Genomic DNA, 19,979 nt, shown 5'->3' on the forward strand with positions numbered 1-19,979 from the left:
ACAACAATGCTCACAATACTTTGTTACAGTAAAATCCATTACCTTCGGATATGTCCCCTTAATCGTTACGTTAACATTTACATATTCCCCAGAAAACAAACGAAGATTTCCAGAATGCATCTCCAAGTTATTCGCTTGATTTAAAGTTATTTCAAAATACGTTTCCACTGAATTTAATAATTAAATAAATTTAAATGTTTTAATGAAATCTTAATGAACAACAAATTCTATCTCCGCGGACGAATGGTTTCTTTCACATGTCCCTACACAAGTCTTGACGTAATTCATTTTTAATCGTGTTGGATGTCTATCGTAGGTAACTAGAAAAAATTTACATCACTTATTTCCAGTATTTATCTTGTTTCGTGGTATCAAACTTTAATTTAATTTAATACTAACCATTATTACTGCTTGGATAACCCTGATAATTAAGTATAAACCATAAGTAACTCGCCGTACAAGGTAAACCGATTACGATGTCATATCTTGTCGTAAAATTTCCGTGAAGCTTTGTGCGCCCCTCACAAACAAAACAATCATCTTTAACACCATTCTATACTTTGGACAACCCTGAAATTGGCTAATCTTACTCATTATACTCTAAGTTCGTGGTCTCAAATGTACATTACAATCTCAATTAATCAAATTTACAGTATCTAATAACACACACGTTATTCCCGGATGAAAATGTCAACTAGATTTAGTAATTATTAATATCCACTGCCAGGAAATGTGATCTCAATATTCTAACACACTCAAATCCCGTTACCCGAGCTGCGAACTCCTATCAGCTGACGGCATCGAGACACGACTCTAGCCCTGCTGTGATATGAGACATCTGTTCGTCCTGCCTGACTGGCCTCTCAGAATGAAACCTTTAACTTCGCCGACAATTAAATACGATATTTCTAACCAACAAAATGCACATAGATTATACTTCAAAATGCCCAACACTAACTGTACACGTCGCAAGTTAATACCGGCATGGATTCTCTAGTTCTACTTTCCATCCAAAACATCACACAAATTCATCCTCGGGCTTATGCATATCCCGGAACATTTATAGGCTTCCAATCACCTGATTCACAAATCCTATCTCAACTCATACGACAACTCTGAACTCTCGTCCCCACTGGACGGCACTCACTGACAAACAACACTGGAATAAAAATACTTGGAATCCACGACGCATCATACGTACAAATACATTAATAATAAACACTTCGCATAATGATTTCGTATTTCCAAAACTGGATTTCACAAAATGACTGTCAAAATTCTACTAATTCTTTTGTCAGTCGGACACAGTTTAAATGGACATAGAATAACGTTTTACTCCGTGACAAAATTCACCACTCTATATTCTCAACCCCTACAGCACGCTTCCACTCGATTGAAAATGGGTAACCACGGATTTCTTACATTATTTACGTCAGAATTCAAACAGAAAAAAATACGGCAGATATAATTATCTCAGTTAACATCACATAAGTATAGGCAATCAATTCACGGAAATTGACGATCTGCTCTGGACGTGATATCACTTCGAAGCCGTCACTAATAACTTTTACGTGTCACACGGCAATCACAATATTTTAAATTTATCCAAGCAGAAAATAAAACAAATGACCTTTCGTCATATTTTGACATTCGCCAAAAACATAGAGGTGACCAACTGCGTCATAAAAACCCATTTCAAATGTACAAAAGTTTGACATCACAAAACAAGGTATAGTAGGTGGTAAGATGGCAAGGCACCTACCTAAAACCGATGCCGGATTCCATCCTTAGGATCACCAGTGACCTTCCGTCGCTTTATCTAGCCATTTTACATTTCTGGCTGTACATCATATGATCTGTTTATTTTCCTGGAAATAAAACACATAAAAAAGAAATACCCTTCACACGTGTCTCCGTTGATCGCACTCGACTGATGGTAGTTACTGCCCGCACACGAATTACTTTTACAACACAAAAATATTTTACAGCTTTATACTTCTTCTGCAATATGTCGACCTCCTTTTTATAAGACTACCTTTGCTCAAACCAAATCCATTTTGGATTCAAGACCCCAGTCACATTGGCCAAAATCTGTTCGTCGGACTTAGTCTACTTTGTCGTTTGATTTACAGAACAGTCTAACTCTCTCGCGCAAGATTCAATAACACAATGCAGGGGTTTCATCATGGCGTCCCTTCTATATTTATAGCCATTACCCCCTCTCTCCAGGCTTTTTCCCTTTGCCACCAAGAAAATTTGCGTAATCTTTCTGACTTAAATGAATCGTATTTAAAAGAGTTTTTGATGTAACCATGTATTTGTTAACTCACTAGCAGTAGTGATCCTGAACATTTAAAATTTTTGTATTTATTAATTTAACTGGTTAAATTACTTCATTTGATATGCACTACTTTTCTGTCGACTTCATGTGGGGACGCTAAACATACGCGCTCTTCTGAAATAACCCACCAAAATGGCTTAGCAGTCTCAAACTTTCTTCTGTATCCTTCCACGTACGACACGTGCGGATGACATCACGTATCCCAGATCGTGGGACGGAAAGTAGCTACCCCCTTGCCACGTCTCACTCCCGTGATATCAAGAAATTTTCAGAAATGTAGTAAGTTTTCATACTTAAATTTCTTAGGGCACAAAGGTCATGGGTTCAATATATATATTAGATGCTTCCGAGTAATTTTGAACGTAATGTGACATAGCTTGAAAGTGAAAACGAATCATTAATCGTCTCAGAAAGTGAACAGAAAATGTTGAAATATGGTGTTACATAAGAATGCTGAAACTGAGATGGGTAGATTATACACAAAGTCAAGCTGGTGTCTGACGAAATTTCACTAAGAAATGAGTTATCTTGATATGATCTTCATACATCCAGGGTTTATTCGGTTAGTTATTTAAAAGAACGAAGAGGAAAATACGGCAAGGTAAACCAAGACTTTAATATAGGATAGTAAACACATACGAGTAGTTGTATGATGAGTAATTACGTAGAACTGGACATATTAGCAAGATATAGAGATGCTTGGAAAACTATGGATTAGTGATGCAAATGAAAATCAAAGGGAAATTGCAGGGGTGTCTCACGTCACTCTAGCTTATACAGGTATTATATACCAACTGAAGACTTAATTAACACACTGGGCTGAAAAGCTGGTAATTTCGTGATTGAAACATTCTAAGAGCTTGAAAACTTTCAATTCGTATAGAAAATTCTACTACTACTACTACTACTACTACTACTAATAATAATAATAATAGTAATAATATTATTATTAATAATAATAATAATAATAATAATAATAATAATAATAATACATCATAAAAGCCACGGAACCTATCAGTGGAAGAGAGAGGAAAGTGAAGTCAGACTTAAAGATCGAAGTCGAGATTCAAAGGAGACGGCCAATAGTATGAGTGATAGGAGGACAGTCAGGCTGTGTAAACGCCGCCCACAGACGGCTACATCGATGAATGATGCTGATTTTAATAATAATAATAATAATAATAATAATAATAATAATAATAATAATAATAATAATAATAATAATAATTGAATGGTCAGCGGTAGCGAACCAATTGTTAGTTTTCCAGTCTATCCAGCGGTCTCTCCTTTAAAGTTCCTTTTAACGACTTCTGCATTTATTCAGGATCTTTCGGAAGACTAACATGAGTCACTGTTAGCACAAGCTGTCATATTGAAACAGGATAACTGCTTCACGTCAGCAATGTCTACATCGTTGCTCACTTGATTGCCCTTGCTGTCCACACAGTAACACACTGCTCTCCGACACTGCCAAGCGCGGAAGGTGCCATCACTGCAGCATACTGGCTTCTCGGCCACACCAGCTTGTTCGATCAGCCAGAGAGTGCGGGCACAGTTGCAGTCGGTGTTCCCACAGGACGTACCAAAGTGCCCGATCTGCTCTCCCTCGGGATCCACACAGATCCTCCTGCGGTCTGCAGTTGTCTGAGTCCTGGCATATCGGCCATCCGGGGTACACTCTGGCAACGGCATATTGAGCACTGTGAAACCTGACTTCTCCATTCTCAGCTTATCAAATAAGAACTTCTCGCACTTCCTTTCGTACCTTCCTGGAACAGATACAACAAAGTCAAAATAATAACAATATTAATAATAATAATAATAATAATAATAATAATAATAATAATAATAATGATAATAATAATCATCATCATCATTTTCATGTCAACATTGCTAGTACAGTTCAGCCAAAGCAGACCCAAACACGAAGGGGGCTGTGTACTAGAAACTCCGTTTTTGTGGTGGAGGATAGTTTTGTGTATTGTGTGTGTTTCAGGAATTTTGGCACAGCTCAAACAGCATTTAAGTTTAAAACTTCTCGTCCCGGCCGGAGATCCAATCCGAGTCCCTAAGACCGAATGCCAAGACTTAGACCATACAACCACAGGAACATTAATAATAATAATAATAATAATAATTGTACCGGGCGGTACACCTCCACTCCGCTAATTTAAAATGTGCGCCTGTTGAAACTCCTCTGCTGGAGGAAGTCTGAACTTTATTGACAGTATTAATTTTCTACCGTCTCAGAAGATGTCACCACGTGGAAAATTCGGAGTTTTAGAACTGTGTCATTTTTGATGTGTTTTTGTTTTGCTTGAAGTAAGAAGTGTGAACTTTCTCTTCTAGAGGACATTACTGAAGATCTACAATAGTGCAACCTAGTGCGGAGTCAAAGAACTATTTTTTTGGAGAAAATTTAATTTCAAGAGTTTGTTCTTTGTTAAATTTCTTTCTATCATTGTTTAAGTTGGCAATATTTACCCCTTTCTTCCCCTTGTTATGAATGTATCCAATCCCGAATTTCTTCAATTAATTTCTATCCAATCAGATGTATCTTCCCCCAACTTGAATCTGTTGCGGGGTCCTATCCAATAAAGAGTTTGTGGGAGGGTGTTTTCTTTCCCCTAACGCCTAGAAACTTCCGCGAGAGTATTTAAACTGCTGATTTTTGGGTCTCTAGGCCACTTCTGTTCCATCTTTCAGTGTGTTAAGTACATAGCAGGGGGCGGGAAGCGCCTCTTTCTTCTCCTGCCGTTCAACACAAGGTAATGGCCGATTAATAACTTCTTTCTTTGCTAGCTCAGCAGTTTAACTTTCGGGGCGGGTTCTAAGCGTTCAGCCATGTAACCTTTTCCTAAAATGTAACTACTCCTTTCATATATTCTCTTTTAAAACGACATATTGGGATAGAGAGTGCTAACCCTCTCGAGCTCCCACTCACATTGTCTTGAGGTGAACTTATTTTCTCAACCTATTTTTCGTTAATGTAAAACAAATTGTTCTTTTCTTAAGTCACCTCTTTAGCGTGGGATTAGCCCTTGTATTAACGGCCTAGTGCCAAGTAGGTCTTAATCAAAGTGTATTAGGAGTGCAAGTTCGCCTCCTCTCAAATTGTTATTTTAGAGGTCATTTAATTAACCTGCTTTTCTTTTAATAGACCTCAGTAGATTGGGTATTTTACCCCTGTGTTTATGTCCGTTGAGGACAACTTGAAGGTGGAGTTTGGTGTGGCCTGGGAGAGGCTTAAATTTTGAGAGCGAGTGGCTCTTTTGGAAATTCTGGGTTGTATGCCTCATGGAGGTTTTTCAGTGTAATTTGGAGCAAGGGCTCCTAGGTATGAATGGGGTTTTCTCCCCCTCTGTTAAAACTTGTGTTTGGGGTAAAACTGAGCTGATTGCCCAAGCATTGTGAAGTCAGGGCGCGAAGCCCAAATTCTGTAAATATTGTAACTAACCCCTTTTGAATTGCTACTTTGTACCTGCCATGCTGGTTATTTCTTTGTTTTCGAAAAGAAAATATAACCTTGTTAAATTTTAAATTAATTTTACATTGCACTATAATTTCGTAGCTTGAAACCCATTCACACCCGCACCTTCTTTCACCTCTACCTACCACGGAAAAGTCCGTAACAAGTGGTAGCAGAGCGTGGTTGAATGGGTCTCAATTTAGCCCCTTTTGACGGCTACACGTTGTTTTGATCCGAACTCTAACCATTTTCTCAGTTGCTGGAATTTTTTGACCTTTTTTGGTCTGTCATCATGCCCGGCCCTCGCGATGTTCTCCTTCTTAACTATTTTCGCAAGGAGGAGTTGATCTATGAATTAACTATCAGAAATGTGCAATCTGGAGGCACGGTTGCAATAGACACTAACAAGCTTAGAGAGTCCCTTGATTTGCCCATTTCCATCCCCAATTTGGGAGAGAAAGAAATTGACGACTCTCTTTCCACGATCACGGAGAATATTACTGGGCTAGCTTCTGTAGTTAGTTTTTTTGATGAAAATGATCCGTCTACTAATCAAATTAAGCGTGTGCAAGGCAGGCTATATCATTTTTCGAATAGGGTTAACGATCTGTTGTCTCTAAAACTGAACGATGTTCAGAGGAAGGAAGCTAGTACGCTCCTGGAAAATATTTCCGAATTATCTAGTAAGGTCACTCAATTGTTAACTGGGGAAGTTCCTCCCAAATCTGATCAACCCACCATAGTAAATGCAGGTAGTGAGGAAGCGCCTCCCAAGGGAGAAGTTAATAGAATAACCGTTGCTGCTCAAACTATCCCTGCCCCACTGGACAACGAGTCTGAACGCCGTGCATCGCTGAGTAACATCCGTTCTGAATTAACTTCCTTGCCATTGAAACCTTTACCTACTATGTCACCCGGGTTCAGCAGCTTCCCTCATCCATTGGCAATGTTGCTCAGAGGTATCTCTAAGTTTTCCGTTAATACCACCAGTGACGTAATTTCATTTTTAAGATTTCTAGTGGAATTTCAGGATCATGCCCTTGTTTTTTCTCTTTCTCCATGTCAAATCTTGCAAATTATCTATCCGTATGCTATTGGTATTCTCTCTGATAAAATCGTAAGAGCCATTGCCGAGCAATCATCTATTGAGGATTTCCATGCCCATTTGCTAGCTAACTTCATCCCTGCTAGGGCCAGGTCCTCCCTTATTCAGAAGTACTATTATCGTGTACAGCGCTTGGATGAAAACTTGGCTGATTTCATACAGGACATTAAGTTTTATACTAGGGTGTTTGCCCTTCATTTTCCTGAAGATCAGATTGTACAGGCTATTGTAGAGGGAATTTCACCTCCATATAGGTCATATTTGTGTTTCGCGGCGTGCCCGCAAACTTTCTCGGAACTTGAAGCATTGGCCGTCTCAGCGGAAGGAGTTAGATACGCCGATTCTTTGCGTGTCGCGAAAGAACCCCCGCCTTCCATTAGTAATACTCGGCCTCCACCTCGCCGATCAGTCACCCCCCGTAAATGTTATGCTTGCGGGTCGCCTGACCATCTGCGCAATAAGTGTCCTCTGATCAAAACTAGTAGGGCAAATAATGGAGCTGGTTCATCACAAGGCTGTTTTAAATGTGGGGCTTTCTCACATATCGCAAAGAATTGTCCCAATTCGAATAGCACCCCCTCCTGCTCAACTTCTGGTGTAACTTCCAACAACAATCAAAAGTGACTAGTGGCTGCGGCTGAGTCAACTAATTCTGCTTCCCAAGGCTCAGCCCCTGGCAAAAAGGTCGAGAATTCAGGGAACGATAAGTCTTCGAATACATCTTTTGAATGCCCCAAAGAGTGTCTTAGGATTGCGGCGGATACCCCCGCACCTGTTCCTTTTCTTAAGATTGAGTTAAATAACGAGCCTATAACAGCTCTCTTAGATTCAGGCAGTGTTTGTTCGATTATTTCGGCTGAATGGTATTCTAAATTGAAAGCTGTTTGTAAACTACCTGACTACGTCTCATCTTCTATTCAATATGTTTCGGCTAATTCATCTCCATTAGAAATTCTAGGTTCCGTACTGGTCAAAATTCGTATTTTTAAGTTTACTTGGAAAATTAAATTGTTTGTGGCTAAGCACCTGTCTTGCCCCATCATACTGGGAGCGGACTTTATTTCTCACACTGGTCTTGTGCTCGATCTTCAGAGTAAGTCGTGCACATTCAAATTTGCGTCCAATTGTAAAATTCCCTTGTTAAAATGTAATTCTGTGTCATGTTCATCTATTTCGCCTACCCAGGATGAGATGTTGTTAGACCTTAGACATCTACCTGAGGAGCAGGCTGATAGTATTCGTAAATTATGTCAGTCATTTCCAGAGGTGTTCTCTGATACTCTTGGTGTTACTGACCTTATTGAATACAAAATTGAGGTCACGGATTCGATTCCTGTCCGTTTTCCACCTTATAGGCTATCTCCACCTAAAATGAAGGCTCTGAAAGAAATTATCGATCAGATGTTGAAGGATGGTATTATTAGGCCCTCTAAGTCGGCGTATTCATCGCCTATTTTTCTAGTCCCGAAACCCCAAGGAGGCTTCAGGCCTGTCATTGATTACAGGGCTCTCAATCGGAAGGTGGTGTTGCAATCTGTGCCCCTTCCTGACCTTCATTCTTGCTTTTCATGGTTTCGTAAGGCCAAGTTCTTCACTATCTTGGACTTGAATCAGGCCTATAATCAAATTCCCCTTGCCGAAGAGTCTAAACACCTTACAGCGTTTGCCACGGACTGGAATTTATACGAATACAACCGCGTGCCTTTCGGGCTCCCCACGGGAGCAGCTGTGCTCACTAGGCTACTAGATAGGGTCTTCTCCGACATCAAATTCGAGTACTTATATCACTATTTAGATGATGTCGTCGTATTTTCAGAGACTTTTGAAGAACATCTAGATCATCTGCGAGAAGTTCTCGATCGCCTTCGTAAGGCTGGGTTAACTGTTAAGTTGTCCAAGGTTGCCTTTGCTAAGCCCTCTATGTCATTCCTAGGGCATATTGTGTCACCCGATGGTGTAGCAGTCGATCATTCTAGAACACAGGCCATCCGTGATTTTAAACCTCCCAAGGACATTAAAGGTATCGCCAGGTTCATTGGTATGGTGAATTTCTTCAGGAAGTTCATTCCTAACTTTGCTAATAGAGCGGCGCCCTTGAACCTTCTTCGTAGGAAAGGCATCAAATTCGAGTGGGGACCTTCTCAACAAGCCGCTTTTGAAGACCTTAAATTAGCACTTTGTAATGCCCCTGTACTTGCTATGCCTGATTTCTCAAAGAAATTCATCGTCCAAACCGACGCGTCGTCGTCAGCAGTAGCTGCAGTCCTTCTTCAAGAGACTGAACTAGGGAGGCGACCTATCGCCTATGCGTCTAGGACATTCGCCTTAGAAAAGTTCCGTCTCTATCTGGAACACGTCAAATTCGACCTGGAGACAGATAATCAAGCATTAAGCTGGGTCTTAGGTAGGCCGCGTCGTACTGGTCGTATACCCCGCTGGGCTATTCGTATTTCCGCCTTCCAGTTTGATGTTAGACATATCAGAGGTACCGAAAATGTTGTTGCTGATGGACTCAGCCGTATGTTTCATAACGACGTCGAGACCCACGAACCGGTCGACAGTTCATCACCTTCCGAGTCCATACTATCTGGTGTTAATGCCATCTTAACAGATGCTCCCATGCTTTTTAGGGATATTGAGAAATACCAACGTGAAGATCCGACGCTGGCTCCGATAATGGAAACCCTTTCTTCTGGGGAACATGTTGTCCCTTATGTTCTGAGGAATGGTGTTTTATGTTGCCCTTCGAGGCATGACAAGATGATGAAAGTTGTCGTTCCAGCTGTTCTGGTACCTATGATCTTCAAGTATTATCATGAGACCCCATTAGGAGGGCATCTTGGAATCTTTAAAACTCGTGAGAAGATTCGTGAAATGTTCATCTGGAAAGGTATGGACGGTGAAATCCGTGAACTTGTAAAAGCTTGTAAATCTTGTTTGCTCAGTAAACCCACCATGTCCACCAAGGTAGGCCTTTTGTCTTCGCATCAAGCGTCGCGCCCCATGGAACGTCTGTATATCGATTATGTAGGACCCTTTCCCCAGTCAAAGGGTAATGCTAACAAGTTCATCTTTGTGTGCGTAGATGGTTTTACCAGATTTTCTTGGTTATTTCCGACTAAGCTGGCTACCGCTCAGTCTACCATTACTTGCTTAAATTCTATTTTTGCTTCTTTTGGTCCGTGCCAATATATTGTATCTGATAATGCTAAGGCTTTTACATCTAATTTATTTCGTAAATTCTGTTTTGACTTATCCATCTCTCATGTAACTACTTCTGCTTATTACCCTCAACCATCCCTGGCTGAACGGGTTAACCGTAATCTCAGGTCCGCACTTATTGCCTATCATCATGAAGATCATTCCAGGTGGGACACGTCCCTGCATTGGATAGCTTTTGCTTTGAATTCGGCGGTTCATGAATCTCACAAGTTTACTCCAGCTTCTTTGATGTTCAAGTTTGTTCCCAACTCGCCGCTCTCTAACCTCTGGTCTCTGAATGACATTCTACCCGAGACAATAGATCCGGATAACATTAAAGATCTTTGGAAGAAGGCTAAAGCCAATCTTAAAGTGTCTCATGAAAAGGTTAGGGAAAGGTATGATCGTGGACGGAGACCCACCCCTTTGAAGGTAGGTGACCAGGTTATGGTCAAAAATTTTGTTCCCGCGGGCAAGCTTGCCCCCAGATTTCATGGGCCTTGTATAATTCTCGATTTCCTCACCCCGGTTACGTTGTTATTAAGCAATCCAGCCACCGAGAGTATATTTAGGGTTCACCTGTCACAGGTGAAACCAGTGTAAATTTTGTGTCAACTTGCTTCATATAATTTGATAGGAATATGAAGGTTATATATATTTTTTTTTGAGTTCCACTCTTAAGGCATTCTGCTCCTTCTATTTTATTTTATATGTAAGCATTTCTTGTAAACCTCCCCGTTTGTTAAACTGCCATCCTGTCCTTACCTCGGCCATTACCACGCTCCCGTCTCCTGCTTCAATACACACAGTGGCATAACTTATGCCATGGATATTTGCACGCCGCTGGCCCCTCAACCTCTCCACAAGCCTGTACCCTCAAAAAAGATGATGGTCCAACACAATTCTGCCGCCAAGCTTTAATGTTTCAGTGCCCCCGCAGCCGCGCGGCGCCGTGCAGCAACTGGAGCTGAGGACGGGCCCCCTCGGCCCCAGCGAGGAAGACGTGTGCACGGCGAGCCGGAACTCTCCTCCCGGCCAAGGCTGATGTGCGGCGCACAACCTGCTAGTTGCCCGCAGCCTGTTTATGTTCACCGCGGGCGCGGCGTGCTTCAACACCTCTGCTCCCCTCATAGTGCGGGCGAGCGGTATCTCAGGGTACTTGAGGGGTCCGAGCGGCCTCCTTTGGACGCAAGCCGCAACGGCCGGTCTGGCAATCCCACTTCATCACCATCTACTACATGAACAGATACCATAAGTAATGACTACACTTGGGAATTCAACTGCAATATTTGGTGGACCTTGAAATTTTTTTTTCTTCACTTTCAAGTATAAAAAGTTATCTTCAGAAATTCAACTTCTACAAATATAAAGACTTTACTTCATCTGCAACAACAAATTTTGAAACCAAATCAACCCCAAATTAAGAAAATCTTATAAATTTTTTGGCAATCAATCTTCATACCCACAGCATAACTTGGACCTTGTTTCAAACTGATTTCATGTGTCATCGCTGGAGGAACTTTTGGGGGGGGGAGGTCTGTACCGGGCGGTACACCTCCACTCCGCTAATTTAAAATGTGCGCCTGTTGAAACTCCTCTGCTGGAGGAAGTCTGAACTTTATTGACAGTATTAATTTTCTACCGTCTCAGAAGATGCCACCACGTGGAAAATTCGGAGTTTTAGAACTGTGTCATTTTTGATGTGTTTTTGTTTTGCTTGAAGTAAGAAGTGTGAACTTTCTCTTCTAGAGGACATTACTGAAGATCTACAATAGTGCAACCTAGTGCGGAGTCAAAGAACAATTTTTTTGGAGAAAATTTAATTTCAAGAGTTTGTTCTTTGTTAAATTTCTTTCTATCATTGTTTAAGTTGGCAATATTTACCCCTTTCTTCCCCTTGTTATGAATGTATCCAATCCCGAATTTCTTCAATTAATTTCTATCCAATCAGATGTATCTTCCCCCAACTTGAATCTGTTGCGGGGTCCTATCCAATAAAGAGTTTGTGGGAGGGTGTTTTCTTTCCCCTAACGCCTAGAAACTTCCGCGAGAGTATTTAAACTGCTGATTTTTGGGTCTCTAGGCCACTTCTGTTCCATCTTTCAGTGTGTTAAGTACATAGCAGGGGGCGGGAAGCGCCTCTTTCTTCTCCTGCCGTTCAACACAAGGTAATGGCCGATTAATAACTTCTTTCTTTGCTAGCTCAGCAGTTTAACTTTCGGGGCGGGTTCTAAGCGTTCAGCCATGTAACCTTTTCCTAAAATGTAACTACTCCTTTCATATATTCTCTTTTAAAACGACATATTGGGATAGAGAGTGCTAACCCTCTCGAGCTCCCACTCACATTGTCTTGAGGTGAACTTATTTTCTCAACCTATTTTTCGTTAATGTAGAACAAATGGTTCTTTTCTTAAGTCACCTCTTTAGCATGGGATTAGCCCTTGTATTAACGGCCTAGTGCCAAGTAGGTCTTAATCAAAGTGTATTAGGAGTGCAAGTTCGCCTCCTCTCAAATTGTTATTTTAGAGGTCATTTAATTAACCTGCTTTTCTTTTAATAGACCTCAGTAGATTGGGTATTTTACCCCTGTGTTTATGTCCGTTGAGGACAACTTGAAGGTGGAGTTTGGTGTGGCCTGGGAGAGGCTTAAATTTTGAGAGCGAGTGGCTCTTTTGGAAATTCTGGGTTGTATGCCTCATGGAGGTTTTTCAGTGTAATTTGGAGCAAGGGCTCCTAGGTATGAATGGGGTTTTCTCCCCCTCGGTTAAAACTTGTGTTTGGGGTAAAACTGAGCTGATTGCCCAAGCATTGTGAAGTCAGGGCGCGAAGCCCAAATTCTGTAAATATTGTAACTAACCCCTTTTGAATTGCTACTTTGTACCTGCCATGCTGGTTATTTCTTTGTTTTCGAAAAGAAAATATAACCTTGTTAAATTTTAAATTAATTTTACATTGCACTATAATTTCGTAGCTTGAAACCCATTCACACCCGCACCTTCTTTCACCTCTACCTACCACGGAAAAGTCCGTAATAATAATAATAATAATAATAATAATAATAATAATAATAATAATAATAATAATAATAATAATAAATGGTAGCAGCAATGTCCATGAAAATATTATTACTAACAAGATATTTATTTATTTATTTATTTATTTATTTATTTATTTATTTATTTATTTATTTATTTATTTATTTATTTATTTATTTATTTATTCTTGTCAAAGATACAAAATATGGAAAATGAAAAAATTAAATAAAAAAGCATGAAATGGACACAAGTACACAAATATGTCTTCATCAAATGACTTGAAGGAGTTCTCGCCCAAAACATAGCCACTTCGAGAGCACTTGAATTACCTTGACCGAGCTCTATAGCTGCAGTCGCTTAAGTGCGGCCAGTATCCAATAATCGCGAGATAGTGGGCTCGAGCCCCACTGTCGCCAGCCCTGAAGATGATTTTCCGTGGTTTCCCATTTCCACACCAGGCAAATGGCAGGACTGTACCTTAATTAAGGCCACGGCCTCTTCCTTCCAATTCCTAGGCCTTTCTTATCGCATCGTCGCCATAAGACATATCTGTGTCGGTGCGACGTAAAGCAAATAGCAAAAAAAAAAAAAATACCTTGAGTCAAATCACTGATTGTACATCTGGATGGGCACAACGGACAACATAAGAGATGTTGTGTTGTTTGAAATTTGCCACAATCATATATAAATATCTTGTTTGGAGAATGCCACTTATATAAGTTTCCCTTGTTCTTGCAACCTCAGCTCGCAGTCTGTTCAGCGTCTTCCACATTGGCATACCAGTCTTCGGCGTTAGGACTAGGCTGCTATTTCAAATATGAATGTTCAGTTCCGCTAAACAGGTGATTGCTTTTGCAGTTTCCCTGCATGTTGTTCACACAGGAAACTAGGAGATGCATACTGTGGGCCAGGGCTTTCTCTCAAAATATAACTTTATCTGAACTCCACCTTCTCATTTCATATCGTAAGGAAATCGAAATATACCAAACATTTGAAGTTTTCGTACTTGTATAATTGACATTAATGCAAAGGTGTTGAAATTTAAAATATTGTTACAATGCTTCAAAATTGGGCTCCTTACAATGGTGTTGTCAATTTCATGAGTCATTCCTTATTCTCCATGCCTGTCTTTCGGGAACCAGGGATTGAAGTATGGTAAGAGTTAAAGGGAGACGCAAAGAAGGATCAACCACCTTGATGACCTACCATAACTTTCAACAGAATGTCGATTGAATTCGAATAATTTGACCTTCGAGGTTCGGGGTCAACAATACAAGATTAGATTGGTTGAAGTAAACGTGGCCCCCGATTTACGTTATCAAGACCATAACAGAAAATATAAGGCTCACTCCGGTTTTATTTGAAGGTGCTCTAATACGTCAGCCTCATGTCAGTAGATATACTGGTACATAACAGAACTCCTGCGGAACAAAATTCAGGCACCACAGCGTCTACGAAAAACCGAAGAAGTAGTTAGTGGGACGTAAAGCCAATAACATTATTATCATTATTATCATTATTATTATTATTAAAATATAAGGAAGTCCCTGTCTTGAAAAACTATAGGGCTAGGTGTTGAGGGTCCATTAAAGTTCTAGAAGTTACTGGTACGCATTTCGGATCGTTTCGCCCTATAGAAAGCCCTGCAATTGGCATTCCTGCTCGATATATGGGAAGCAGGTGTAATTTCTATCTGCATGTAATTTGGATCCACCTCTGTGGTGTAGTGGTTAGTGTGATTAGCTGCTACCCCGGCTCAGCCACGAAATTTGAAAAGTGGTACGAGGGCTGGAATGGGGTCCACTCAGCCTCGGGAGGTCAACTGAGTAGAGGTGGATTCGATTCCCACCTCAGCCATCCTGGAAGTGGTTTTCTGTGGTTTCCCACGTCTCCTCCAGGCAAATGCCGATATAGTACCTAACTTAAGGCCGCGGCCGCTTCCTTTCCTCTTTCTTGTCTCTCCCTTCCAATCTTCCCATCTCCCAGCAAGGCCCCTGTTCAGCATAGCAGGTGAGGCCGCCTGGGCCTCCCCAGTTGTATCCCCAACTCAGAGTCTGAAGCTCCAGGACAACGCCCTTTATGCAGTGGAGTTGGGATCCCTCGCTGAGTCCGATGAAAAAACCGACCTTGGAGGGTAAACAGATAAAGAAGAAGAAGTGTAATTTGGGCCAATAATATGTTTCGTATTAGCAAGTTTGGTCAGCTCCTGTCTGAGACACGGTCAGCAAGACAACCGGGGATAGCTTTCTTCCTGGAAGTTGTTTTGCTACTGGACTTGAGGTTGAAGGGCGAAGGGGAAAACAATTTTAATACTCCCATTCCTTGTAAGCTTATACGGTGTAAGTGTACTGTGAAGTAGTTATTTCACCTAGTGGGGTGTTTAGTTTCAAAAAGTATTGATGAAATATCTAGGTAAGTTTTAACATAGTTTCATTCATACACTTTAAATACTTTGCATATTATTTAGTTTTTATTAAATCTTTGCGTGTCGTGTAATTTGAGTCGTTGAAACAATTGTAATAATTGCGTGTCTTCGTAGTTTTACTGGTGGTTCTAAAATAACTTGTTTTGTAATTTGAGGTCGGCCCCGCGTTGCAGGGGTAGCGTGTCTGCTTCTTAATCGGAGGCCCCAGATTCGATTCCCGATAATAATAATTTCTTGTGGCTATTTCTAGTCGAGTGCAGCCCTTGTAAGGCAGACCCTCCGATGAGGGTGGGTGGCATCAGCCATGTGTAGGTAACTGCGTGTTATTGTGGTGGAGGATAGTGTTATGTGTGGAGTGTGAGTTGCAGGGATGTTTGGGGACAGCACAAACACCCAGCCCCCGGACCACTAGAATTAAGCAATGAAGGTTAAAATCCCGTCCCGGCCGGGAATCGAACCCGGGACTCTCTGAACCGAAGGCCAGTACGCTGACCGTTCAGCCAACGAGTCGGACGATTCCCGATAAAGTAAGGTATTTTGACCTGGATCTGAGGGGGCTGGTTCGAGGTCCACTCACCCTACATGACTGCAATTGAGGATCTATCTGACGGCATTGTATGTGATAAGTATTATGATCACGATTGGAATCAGTGTAATGATTGCGGAAAGTGGGCTCATGAAAACTGCGCCATACTTCAAGATGAATTGTTTTATCATTGTCCTACATGCCAAAATGATTACTACAATTCATAGTGTCGTATTTCATTGCTTAGTACTTCGTTACAAATTCGCTAAATAACGTATAAGTGCTTATATTTACCAGTCCAAATTACACGATCACCTGGCCCAAGTTATACGCCACCGGTCCAGATTACACGATAACAAACTTTAGAATAAATATTGCTTTTAAACAAATCCTAAATACAATATTAACATTTATTTTTAACAATTCATTTTATACATTACACTAATCATCGTGTAAAAATTTTCAGACATATTCATTGAAGTCAGTACAGTTATAGAGGTTTGAAGTTTAGTGGTCCAAATTACACGGACTCCCGTATTTGAGGTCTGCTTGTCTTCACCGCAGATAAAGTAAAGGGATTCTCTGTCATAGTCATGATGCAACATTCTTATGTGCGTACCCAACCCAACTAATGTACAGCTGAGGAAGTCCTACAGGTGTCACATCTGAGTCTGCTCAGCTTGGACCAGATTGCCCGGGACTGACTGTAGCCAGCTGGTTCTACAAGGGGATCAGAGATGCGCATCAGGCCAAGCGGAGGGAATCTCCACAATTCTCCCCTGTGTGTATTCCCAAAGCTTAAGTGATAAGATGTGAGATCCAAAGCCGTTCTCCACACTGGTTTTCGATATTTCATTCTAGTTGTAGTGGACACTGGTGTAGATAGAGAGCCCCATTCTTCATCTTCCTGGTCCAAAAGCTGGTATAATATAATAGCAAAATCTCGGAAACGAGTAGGTTAGTCTTCCAATTAGAACGCCTCTTAATGTGTGAGCCCGTTGGTGACTGAACAGCTCAATACGGGAGGCACTGAATTTTCCGTAGAGATGGCAGATAGTCCCAGATGGAGCAGCCATTATTCTCCTATTTCGTTCATTTTCCTTCCATCTTTGTCTCTTGCCGTTAGCTATTCGCCTACAGTTTTTTCCAAAAAATAAGGAGTGTGCAGCGATGAACTAAAAATCTGTAGGACGAACGGTTGAGGGCTAAGGTCTCCTAGTTGTAAACATCAACGTGGCACATCTTCATGTTAGCCTTAATTACATCCTTAAATCGCTTCCTCTGATCTCCCAAACGTCTACCCACTGTTAACTCAGAGTAAAACACTTGCTTGGGAATGCGTTTGTCGGGCTTGTATATTACATGCCCGCCCATCGTAGCTGACGTCTTAAAACTATGGTTCCTGTACTGGTGGCCTGTTCCTCTTCAAGTACGCTGACATTTGTGCGTCTATCTTGCCAAGTTATACGAAACATTCTCCTTAATCATCGCTGGTGGTAGTGTTCCAAATTGTTAATATGCCGTGTGTAGTGTGTCCAGTATTCCGATCCATATAGTAACCTGGGAACTACAACTGAATTGTTGTCTCTTGATGTGAGGAGGATCGGGCGAGTTTGCCGTGCGGTTAGGGGCGCGCGGCTGTGAGCTTGCTTCCGGGAGATAGTTGGCTCGAATCTCACTGTCGGCATCCCTGAAGATGGTTTTCCGTGGTTTCCCATTTTCACACCAGGAAAATGCTGGGGCTGTAACTTAATTTAGGCCACGGCCGCTTCCTCCTAGGTTTTCTTATTCCATCGTCGCCATAAGACCTATCTGTGTCGGTGAGACGTATAGCCACTAGCAAAATGCTGTGAGGAGGGATTATGTTGATAAGTACAGTACTGGGGTGAAAAGAAGCATGCCTGATATGATATGCATTGTCTGTCGGGGTTGTAGATGGAACTTTTGGGAACGTGTGCTGTTAATCACACCCCGGCGCAGTATTCAGCAGGAGGATAAATCAGGGCCAAGGCAGGAGTTCTTAAGGTGTTAGCAACAGCACCCCATGATGTATCAGCTATCCTGGTCAATTAATTACTGTGGATCTTCGCAACAGTTTTCTTTCAAGAAGGCTTCGATAAGTCACGGATCTATACAGTGTCACACCTGAGTATTTTGGAGTGTTTCTGCTCTCCAGATAACGGTTCTTACTCAACCATAAGCTGTTAGTTTGCCTCTGCATTGCTGAGGAGAAACTTGGCTACTTCAGATTTATATACGCACACCTAAGTATTTTGGAGTGTTTCTGCTCTCCAGATAACGGTTCTTACTCAACCATAAGCTGTTAGTTTGCCTCTGCATTGCTGAGGAGAAACGTGGCTAGTTCAGATTTATATACGCTAGAGTCAGCACTTTCGGAAGTAGTCAGCTATATCCTCTGCTTCACCAAAGATGGCATTCTGTGCAGTGAGAATTACGGGATACAGTTTCGGGCAGATCATGCTTATACAAGCTAAAAATAATAGGGGCTAGTCCTGAACCTTGCGGTAGCCCTTTATTTAGTTTATGAAGCCAGATGGTTAGCAACAGTTTCAACATTGCCATTGTCCGACTCGTTGGCTGAATGGTCAGCGTACTGTCCTTCGGTTCAGAGGATCCCGGGTTCGATCCCCGGCCGGGTCAGTGATTTTAACCTTAATTGGTTAATTCCAATAGCTCGGGGGATGGGTGTGTGTGGCGTATTCAGCATTAGAAATCATCCTAGGTAGGGCCCTCATCTTCACAGAGATGTAGGTCACCTTATAGACCGTCTACCAGAGAAGAGACCCACACCAGGCTTCTCCGGAGACCATATGCCATTATTATAACATGTACATGTTGCATTCAGCTATCGGATCTGATTCCATGATCCCTTGTTTGAGTGCGTGAAATTAATTTTAAACGCCTAGATCAATTTTTATCTTCTAGCACTATTCAGAGGTTTAAACAGTTCTTCTGCCTTCTCATGATTACTAACATGTTGAAACCCACTACTTAAACGAGATGTTTCCTCACTCCAACCAGGCACATAATCTTTTTGAATCTCATTTTGGATGCTTCCTTCGGCAGTAAATTTCATTGAATCAACAAATCAATCATAGCTCTTGGTAGTTAAATGCACCCTCCCCCCTGTACATTATCATCTTACATATTCCAGACAGCTCTCTCAAAAATATATTGACGCTTAGGTGTTGATGTTATTTCTGGAATATGAACACCGATGTTGTAAATTACATGTCTGAACTGCCTACTACGGAATTATTCAGTACCTTTGTCGAACTCGAGGGGTCGGAATCATTAGGCTGTGTGACACAAAACACAGGTCGGGATATTAATTCAAGTTTCACCGAGCTGAGTGAAACATGGCTTGATCATGAGTATCGAACACCAAATCAAGGTTATGTACATCGATCCATTAAAATTTTAGGGGTCATCCATGTCTTTTGCCTCCTTTTCAACCAAATCTTCCCCATCCATAAAAGGCACAAGTTTTTATATTTGGAAACTTGTGTTAAAGCTGTATGACGCATGTATGAACATGCGTTTTCCAGTAACTTTTCATTGCACAGTCTCCTTAAAAATAGTGTGCAACCCTGGCAGGTGTCGGAACGCCGTTCCGCCACGTTCCGGCCGAAATTAACCACTGCTGTCATCGTTCTCATCAGATTTATCATATCCCCATGAAGTATGGTGGCAGTAGAAATTTCCAAGTGTTATAATGTCTTCCATATACATTAATATAATAGGTACCGGCCAGAGGACTGTTCGAGGCTTATAGATGATCACAATATTGTAACATGTGATATCTCGGCAACTCCAAGTGAAACCCCGTAAGAAGTGCGAATTTCGAACAACCCCC

At 41.4% G+C, this 19,979-nt stretch overlaps 1 protein-coding gene across 1 annotated transcript in view; it reads right to left on the reverse strand.

Annotated features, from left to right (window-relative positions):
- Positions 1-3,341: 3,341 nt before the first annotated feature.
- LOC136862515 (uncharacterized) overlaps positions 3,342-19,979 on the reverse strand; it is an 82,204-nt gene continuing 65,566 nt past the window's right edge. Inside the window, exon 5 of the mRNA XM_067138887.2 lies at positions 3,342-4,110. Coding sequence (XP_066994988.2) covers positions 3,680-4,110 — 431 coding nt within the window. The 3' untranslated portion in view covers positions 3,342-3,679. The remainder of the gene's footprint in view (positions 4,111-19,979) is intronic.

This window comes from Anabrus simplex, chromosome 1, assembly GCF_040414725.1.
Source record: "Anabrus simplex isolate iqAnaSimp1 chromosome 1, ASM4041472v1, whole genome shotgun sequence".
NCBI classification, from domain to species: domain Eukaryota; kingdom Metazoa; phylum Arthropoda; class Insecta; order Orthoptera; family Tettigoniidae; genus Anabrus; species Anabrus simplex.